This window comes from Talpa europaea, assembly GCF_964194135.1.
Source record: "Talpa europaea genome assembly, chromosome: 9".
Classification (NCBI taxonomy): domain Eukaryota; kingdom Metazoa; phylum Chordata; class Mammalia; order Eulipotyphla; family Talpidae; genus Talpa; species Talpa europaea.
Window position 1 is genome coordinate 26,146,410 of NC_140076.1, and position 9,609 is coordinate 26,156,018.

A 9,609-nucleotide genomic window follows, 5' to 3' on the forward strand; every position below is an offset into this window, starting at 1 on the left:
TCCCTACTCCTGAGGAATATATGGAAATGAAATATCCTGAAAGAATAATCTCTCTTATTGCTCAGCATTAAATTCATTCTGCTGCTAACACTGAGGTATGAACCACCACCACTCCTGATAGAAATGTTTGCAGCAGAAGTAACCTGACATTTCTGCACTTGGAGATGGCGGGTGGACGGATGGGTTCTCGAGGAACCGATCTGAATCACATATTTATATGTGTGTGGCAAAAATTTAGGTTCTCTATGGTCTGCAGAGCTTCAGCTCCAGGAAGAATGAAGAATGGTAACAGTTAAGTTCTTTATCTTCTCTCCTATCCTCTACATTCCCTTGTCCTCACCTCCCTTCTTACCTGCTGCAGTCCTTTGACTACTTTTTACAGCTAGGCATACCCAAACTAAAGTGAGGAAGGGAACATTTCATTATTATTTTATTTGTATTTTTGGAGATTTACAGTTTCATAAGAAACACTGATTTTTCTCAAATAATAGAAAAAAGTTTTTTTTTTTTTAAAAGAATCTATTGCCTTAGAAGAATAAAGTAAGTCTCTTCAGCAAGTGCTGGGCCAATTCATATTGGAGGAACCAGTGATGCAGAAGTTACATATAGGAAGTTCAGATTCATCCAGATTTAGGAACAACACAAGTGTCTTCTCGTCTAGTTCTGTAAGGCTCCAAATGGGCCACCTCAGTTTAAAACTGGGTACAAGCTCACAAACAAAGCCTCCAGGGTCCCATGTCCTTTGAACGTAGGTGGCTCACTCTCCAGGAGGCTGCATTTGTTTGCAGAACTCATCAAACTGCTGTTGCTCCAGCTCTGTCATCACTCTGTTGAGGGCGTAGATCTGAATGGGAGGAAAAGATGCGTCAGCAATGGGAGCAGCTGCTCGCATATCTTCAGACACAACATGTGTGTCATCTGAAGATGCCAGAATGGCATCTACCCTCATCAAAGGGGTTCTGGTCCAATCACTTCACTTCAAATGAGGATAACACCGCTACCTCACAGAGGGACATGTGTTTGTTATCTGGCTTATTCCAGGAAGGCTGACACGGGAATGACAGTAGCACCTGCCCTAAAGCCCTGTTGTAAGAAAGCCCTGACAATTGGTGGTGCATGTGCAGGTTGGCCCCGTGCCTGGCACATCTGAAGAGCTCCACAAGTGCCAAATTCCCTACTACATGTCAGCAAACAACATACCATGATTAGCTGTTCAATTTATGAAGTCCACACAATGAAAGCACAATGTGATTTGGAACAGCCTGGAAGCACAATGATTCTTGATAACAACCACTGCCATTTATTGTGTGTTTTCTCCATGGCAGGTACTGTGCTAAGTGCTTTACAGGTAACATTTCTGTTTCTTGTAATAATCCTGTGAGGTAGTTATCACCCTCGTTTTACCAAGAAGTTACTGAGGAACTGAGGTTCAGAGAGCTTAAATATCTTGTCCAAGGTCACATGGGAAGAACTGGGATATATGGAGAACTAGGATTTGAAGTCAGACAAATAAATCTAACTTTCAGAATATCATTGGAAGAGTGAGTGTCACTAAGAACATAAACAATGTCCTCAACATCTGTCCCTATGATGTACACAAAGGATAGCTTCCTAGGCTGACCCCTGCAGCAGCCCTCACAGCACAATGCAGGCCCTCACCTGGGGGCCTGGATGAACACAGGAGAGGTAAAGGAAAAGGGACAATTTGTGAGGTTCCAGGTCTACCACTCACAGATGGTAGGCCTTAATCCAGAGGTAGATTTCACCTCATGGATTAACTTCAAATACACTATTTAATACAAGGTTTGTCAACTGCCTTCCCCCACTGAATGCAGGCTCATGAAGGTGGGGGTTCTGCTCTGTCTTGTCTGGTCATGCAACTCTGGTTCCTACAACAGTGCCTGGCACATAATAGCAGCTCAGTATTTATTAATGAATAGATCATGTTAACAAAAACGTAAAATGTGACACTGACAAGTGTTGGAAAAGAGTGAGGAATGAGAACTCTTACACTGCTAATGGGGGTGTGAACTTGTATGAGCTCTCTGAAAGCAATATGGCAACAGCCAGCAAAGCTTTAAATGTACCCAGTAAGTCTTCTTCTAGATTGATATCCCTGCAGAAGTCGTATCACAGGTGCCAAAGGAGTCACTGAAAAGTTTTTCCTACAGCAGTGTTTGTAATAGCCAAAAACAAAACAAAACTATGAATAATTTAAATGTCTATAATGGAAGACTGGGTAAATATACAAAAGTGGATTCAGAAAATAGATTATTTAAGCAGTGATGAAGAACAAACTAGATTCTCGAATTAACATGAACTGTTCCCCAAAGCCTACTGTAAGCAAATGCAAAATAAAACCTGGAGTTCTGTTAAAGTAAAAACTAAAAACACAAAGGGATATTATATATTGTTAATGGGTATCAATGAATATATTTGAATATAAAATTATTAAAAAATATAAAATTATGAAAAATAATAGTGGTTTCCCAAGGAGAGGAAACAAAGGTGTAAGGCAGGATATGGACAAAGGGGCCCACAAATTTACATATAATTTATTGTTTAAAAAGACTGCAGGCGAATATGACAAAATGTCACCACTACCAAGCTGGGGTACTGAACACCCAGATGTCTGTTATAATAATCTATTATTCTGTATCTCAAAATTTCTCAAAAATTAAAAAAACAACTAGGGTGCAACAAGCTTTTCTCTGATATTAAATACTAAAACTACTCGTGTTCGCATGTGGTTCCACAGAGACAGTGTAAACAGTTTAAACTTTTTATTCTCAAACTGATAGTAAATGCTGGCAGAACAAAGGAACACACTGGTGGGTTAAGCTTGGGCCTCTCTTCCTGGTTATGAGCAGCTCCTTTGCGGGACAAATCCAAGGCATGTGTTGGGGGGGGGTGTCTGATGCTCGCTCTCTTTCACACTGTCCCCTTCCTTACATGTACCTTTTCTTTCACCTTTCTTACTTCCCTCAGCAACCCCCCACTCCTACCCCCACTGTCCGAGGAGTCCTCTGGAGACCAGGTATTGGTTGGGGTTCTGACACTAACTTTGCATAGGACTCTGGACTGCCACTTTAGCATTCTGGACCCTTAGTAATACCCTCTCTACACCTGGGAGGATATGTTTGCTAGGAGGCAGGTAGGGCTCCCATCACATTTCTCTTTCACATTCTCTACTCCAGCATCACCTCCTGCAGACTTCAGTATACAGGCCCCTCCTTAATCTCACCTCTGCTCTTTGTCTTTGCTTCAGCTCCTGCTGGGCTGATTTCTGCTTGGCCTTCTCAACTCTGCTGACAGGTTCTTTAACTTTGGATTTTTCTTTACGTGCAGGTGTATCCATGGCTCTTCGTCAGCTCTTAGCGTCTGAATACTTCTTCGTCAGCTCTGACTTGGATGGTACAGAAAGAGGCTGGTCTTAAAAAACAAAAGCATGCACGAAATAAGCCCCAAACAACTGCCGTCGCGGAACGAACCCCCAGCGGAGCCCCCTCCTTTGACAGGTGGGGCAGAGAGGCCCGGCAAAAAGGGTGTGGGCTTGGGAGCAGCATGACCTGCGCCCACCGCCACGACCCCGCCGGACCGCCTCAGGCAAATCTCCCCACAAGGAGCTTCTGTTTTCTCTGTCTGCAAAATGAGCCCCTGGCCCCTTCCCTGACCTCCTCGGGGGCCGCGTGAGGACCAGACGCGAAGACCCGAGGGAAGGCGCTTCGCCCCCTGCGGCGCGCAGTCCCGGCGCGGGGCTGCAGGATGGCGAGGGCGCCGAGGCCAGAGGGACGAGCGGCCGCAGCCCCCAGCGGGCAGCCGGGAGGCCGGGCCCGGGGCCGGCCGGGCAGCCGCGTCCCGGCTCCGCCCGCACAGCGCCTGGGTCCCGGCCCGCCGGGCCCGCCCTCCGCCGCCCGACCCCGCCCTGGGCCCAAGCCCGGCCCCAGGGGAGGCTCCCCCTCGCGCGGCCGCTCTCTCCCGGGCAAAATGGCGGCGGCGGCGCTCGGGATACCGCCTTGGCTCCCCGGCCTCGGGACTCCGGGCCCCGCCGCGCCGCGGACAAGGCCCGCCGGGGGACCCTCGGGTCTCCTACCTCCCGGCCTCGAGTCCCCGGCCCGCCGCGCCTCGGACTGGGCGGGGCCGGGAGGGAGGCGGAGCGCCGGGGGCGGGGCGCTCTGGGGCCCCGCCCTCAGGCAGGACTGCGCGTGCGCGGGGTCTGGCCGCCACGTGGACCGTGAGGTGGGGCGCTCTGGGGCCCCGCCCGCGGGCAGGACTGCGCGTGCGCGGGGTCTGGCCGCCACGTGGGCCGTGAGACTGAGGTGGGCGTAGTTGCCACAGGAAAAAGCTGTTCGCAGCGTGAGTGGTTTTGGGGACAACTGCTAGAATTTGAAGGGTGAGGCCTGAACCCTGGGCCTAGAAATCTAACGTTGTGAACCTCGGTTTTTTAATTCGAAAAGTGGGCATGCTGCGCGCCGGTTTCTTGGTTCACGAGCTTATTAGGACAGATCCTGTTTGCCTCAGTATTTTGAAAATGGAAATCGTGATGAAGTGTAAATAGCCAATATAAACAGAGAGAGACGTTCAAGTTGAGACACAGGGCAAGCTAGGAATTAGGCAGGTTTAGGGACAGTGCAGGAGGGGACCTCTGAAGAATTTAGGGAGGCTTCAGAGATGAGGACCAACAAGGGAATGTAACCAATTCCACTAGGAAAAACATCTCAGGACCAAGGACAACATTGTTAACGCTGGTCCTGGTTTCCTTCAGGTGGTAAAGGGAGGCGGAGATTGGAGAAATGGAGAGTGGTTTAATTTATGGACAACTTAGAAGGGCAGCTGTTTAACTTCAATGCAGGGATGTCCATCCAGAGGACTGGGCCATAAAGATAAAGATTTAACAAATGGGGAAAGAGAAAGCTGTTAGGAAGATCCCCCACTCAGTAGCAAATTAAGTGAGACAGCCGGGAACTGACCAATCACAAAGAGACTGGTGGAGCTTTAGAATAATGAGGGAAAGAAGGTCTATGTTCCCTGAGACACGACTCCACTTTGGCTTCCTTGCCCCTCCCAGGCCTGGTTTCCTGGCCTGGTTTCCTGGCCTGGGAGTCCCACTTTATTTCTGCTCTTTTTTTCTCCTCAATAAACTTTTTCTTTCTCTAAACAAACCTGCCTCTTCTCACTTGCTTGCCTGACAGTCTGCGAAGTTCCTGCTGCGGCTTCGTGAGACACCAACCCGTGGGGGTCTAGTGGCTGGGGCTCAGCACTGCCCCTGCAGCCTGGGCTCCGTTCCTGGCTGGGAGACTAGGCCTGACAATTCCGGTATCAAAGTTCACTGATAAGCGATAATTTTATAAATACAAATTTTTACAGTAAGTTTACAAATTCAAATAACTGGTTATCATTTTTCACTTAACAGACTGAAGGAAATGCGAAGTAAAAGCTTTACTCATTCCTATGTGTAGCATAGCCAGAGTTTTTAAAAGAAAAAAAGTGGAAGCGTATAGATAAAAAATGTTAGAGTTACCACTATAGTCAGGGTTATGAGTGACATCTATATACCTGTGTTTTGTTTTCCACTTTTGGAGCTAGAAGTCCAAAAGTAAAATTGCAGAGAAGAAATCCATTTTATAACGCGAAGTAGATTATTTGATAAAGTTCTTTCTGAGAAAGCAGTAAATATATTACAGTGAAAATTGTTTTAAAATAGGTACAATCACAAAAAACAATTTAGCATAATTTCTAGTTAATGTATTCTCACTCTTAAAAAGTAGCATATTCACACACTTAATAATGACTGAGGACCCCAAAGAGTTTCCATTATATTTCTAAAAATTTGCTATATTATTAATGGAATTAAAACAAATTTTAAATATAATTATGACTTCATTGAAAAAGGTTATTGCAACATGGAATCTAAACCCCACCAATGAACTTTTTGTATTCTGTTACACTAAAATGCTGATTTACCTTGCCTTTTGAATGGATCTTTCACTTATTCATGATTTTTGTTAAGATATGTATTAGTCATTTGGAAATTATTGGTTCACTGAATTATGTAGATCTTTCAAAGATGAGACATTTCATTATACAACATTAAAAAAAATTCTCTTTCTTTAATATCACTGCCAGGCTTTCATTAATGGGAAGCTGTCAAGCATACAGTAGCAGAAAAAGTTTTCCAAAATTTGAATTTTCACTCAGATATTGAATTTTCTTTTCAGCCACAAAAACTGTCAGTTGTTTTCCTTGAAGTGACAAGTGCACTTAATGCCAAATAGTCTGTCAGTAAGAATGGTGTTCGTGTCTCAATTGTCTCACCCTGCCCACACTTCAGCTATTGAAACACTTTTCCTAGAGAAAGCCATCATTCTTTGATATGCACTGGAACTGCTCTGCCTACTTCCCGTGTTGTCACACCAAATATTCAAAAGATAGGTATTCAGTGGTTGAGATATAATGAAATCAGTACAAGGGGGCACCCCTTGATGTAAACTGCCAGCAGTTCCCCCATCATCGTTCTTGAAGCATCATCGAAACTATGAACACTGAAAAAGGCAAATAATATCTTAGTGTTATTACAAACATATTGTCAATAAGGTGTGGTCACACAATGCATCCTGTGGGGCATGGATGCGTTCTGTGAATCAATCCAGCATCTTCATCTGTGAATTTCAGCATCTTCATATATACTCCGCCAAAAGCAGAGTATGATATAAATCATTCAGTACAAGAGTTTATTTCGGAGGTGATCCCAGGAATAAGAAATGGTGAATAAACAAAAAGGGAAGAAAAAATGATAAAGTGTACATTATTAAACTACTCATGACCTTGAGCTACTGAGCTCCACCGGCTGAGAACCCTCTGGATGCCAGATGATTCAGAACTCTCCCCCTGCAGGTGCCGGTCTGGAGCATTTCCCACAGTCCCATCACTGCAGGTTGATCCTCTACCATTAATTTTCCTGAACTCCTGGGCACACAGGTTAAACAGCCTTCCCAGGCTTTGTAGAGTGCCCAGTCAGATGGACAGAGAGATGCTGTGGCCTGTGAGGTGGCCTCCTGGCAGCCTGCCTGCAAGTCACAGCTACCTTGCAGTCGAATAGACTAAAGGGACTTGATGTGGCTCCCACAGCTGTCTGCTAGACTCAGAAACGTATGTTGAGTGAAAAGAGGAAACCATGGAGAACGATGTACAAGGTGCTCTGTCTTTATGAAGTTCAAAAATATATAAAAACATAATGCATCATTAAGGGTACAATTATGGAGCTTATGAATATATAATCATGGACATTATGAATACACAATTACGGATATTATGAAAGCAAGACAGGCAGGCAAGGGCTTATCACATGTGGGGAGACAGTAAGCAAGTCCACTTGTCAGAAAGCATGAGTCGGGGCGGAACTGGAGATATAAGTAGTGAGTAAAAGAAGGTGGCTGATTGGTGAGTGTCTTGGATACCAATCTTCAAATTTACTCGAATTTGGAAAGTGAGGGAGCAGGCTTTCAGAAAAGGTGTGGTAGAATCAAAAGGTATGGCATAGAATATTACTGGGCAGATAACTTGGGAGGGAAAGAGAGCTGAGGGGCCAAGGGCCCTCATAGCCGATGGCACCTGGAGTTTCCCTCGCTTTTGGGGAGCCTCTTCTTTGCGCCATTCCTTTATCAGGAGTAGACAGGCAGGGCGGGGCTTGTTGGTATATAGGGTCAACTAGAAGACAGTCGTTGGGCAGAGGGAGCCCCTGAGGGCTTTAGAATAAAATATGACCTTTTCCTAGGCCCACCTCCAGAGTCTTGCCCAAGACCTGGGCTCCCCGGATGGGGGGAGGGAGCCTTCTCAGCTTGGAGACCCCAGCTCTGCCGGTGAGGGACAAGGGCCCCTGATTCTAAAGGTGGTGAGTCCCCCATTCCTCTCTCTTCATTCTTCTTAGTGTTTTGCTTTTTCAAGAACCTTAGGTTTGATAGAGAAGAGATCCCTTTAGTGCTTACTCTCCAGAAAGTTTAAAGGATGAAATGGGGCAACAGCTAACTGTCACTCGAGGAACATAAAGGGGGACAAGTGACGGGTCTGGGTGGGTTTCTAAAGACTCTTACTTAATTATTATGTTCCTGCTATTTATTATTACAGCTAACATTGACATATGTGACTGTGTAGCCAAGTTCTGTGCTGTGTGCTTGTAAACTAATCATTCGAAGATTTGCAGGGTTTTCTTAAGCTGCTTAGAGTTATCAAGGGAACTTCCGCTGTGTGTTTTATTTCTGATTTAGAAATTTTTGAGGGCCTCCCCGGTGGCGCAGAGTTTGAGCGCTGGGTTGCGAAGCTGCCCGCAGCCTCTGCAGCGCCGGTTCGATCCCCGGCTGCTCCCCGGCCACTGGAGGAGGGTCCCACATGGCGCGCAGACCTCTCCTGCCGCCCGCTGCTCCCCTCAGCAGTGTACTTCGGTCCTTCTGCCTGTTCTGCTCCCCGCTCTGGCTCTGGTGAATTCTCTCACCCTCCCACACTTCTGACTATACCCAGTGCTTGTATAAATAAATAAATAAATCTTTAAAAAAAAAAGAAATTTTTGAAACTAAACTGTTTTAAACTTAAATGTAAGTGACTGGGGAAAATATTTTCAACATATATAGTAAGAAAAAAATGTTACTGTATGAAGAATTTTGCAAAGTATTGAAGAAACAAATACCTACATAGAAAATGGACTAAGTATATAGACAGGTAATTGACAAAGCCTAAAACACAAATGAATAACCAAAGAAATGCAATTTAAAATGAAACACCATTAACTCTTTTTAAAGGGGTACCCATTCTGTTGCTCATTAAATTGATAATGATTTTTCTAAAAAGATGTAAGATGCATACACTGAAAACTGGGAAATGCTGCTGAGAAAAATTAAAGAATACCTACATCAGTGGCTAGTAAGCCACATCATTGGCCAGAACACTCAATAGTTGTTATGATGTCAATGGTCCTGACTTTATGTCATGCATGTTGAATTTTAGGAAATGAAATCATATTTTGTATTTACTAGGAGAACTTTCTTCATAAAGGGGTTCCATAATCACTCTGGAAATTGAGGAAGTCATTTGTCCACTTTGTAACTCATGATACAGGACTATGCATTCCTTTATCCATTCATGGGGCTGTTCCTTTATGTTTTACATTCTACCCACTTCCAGAAGGGATGCTGTTAGTTTGGTTGCATGATATCTGCTACGTGGGTGATGACCTTTCCTGTTCTAAGTATAAAATGAGGACAATAACCCTACTTTTAGTAGTATTATCAACACGGAAGACAATATATGTAGAATATCTACAGATGCAACAAATAGGGACTTACTAGTGTAATACAGAATGACATTAACAATCTAAAAATATATTTATGATTTAGCATTAATTCAATAATGCGTTAATATAAAGTAGGTTATTATGAAGTTGATATAATATATATGTTAATGAAAGCATGAGGGAAGAAGGAGCCATCCTGGCCAATGAGATCAGAAGAATAAATCCTGGAGCTCTGTATGGTGATCAGATGTTTATTACCTCCATGTAGAAAGTATGAAATAAAAGACCTAACAGCTCTTCTTCATTTTCCAGTCAAAGCTCTGAGC

The 9,609-nt window shown here is 44.5% G+C and overlaps 1 protein-coding gene across 1 annotated transcript; it reads right to left on the reverse strand.

Annotated features, from left to right (window-relative positions):
• Positions 1-757: 757 nt before the first annotated feature.
• On the reverse strand, positions 758-3,358 carry SVBP (small vasohibin binding protein; the record flags this gene model as incomplete). The annotated part of the gene is made up of 2 exons (XM_084243905.1): positions 758-844; positions 3,245-3,358. 2 exons carry the CDS (start codon positions 3,356-3,358, stop codon positions 758-760), a joined length of 201 nt encoding a protein of 66 aa, XP_084100031.1.
• Positions 3,359-9,609: the final 6,251 nt, after the last annotated feature.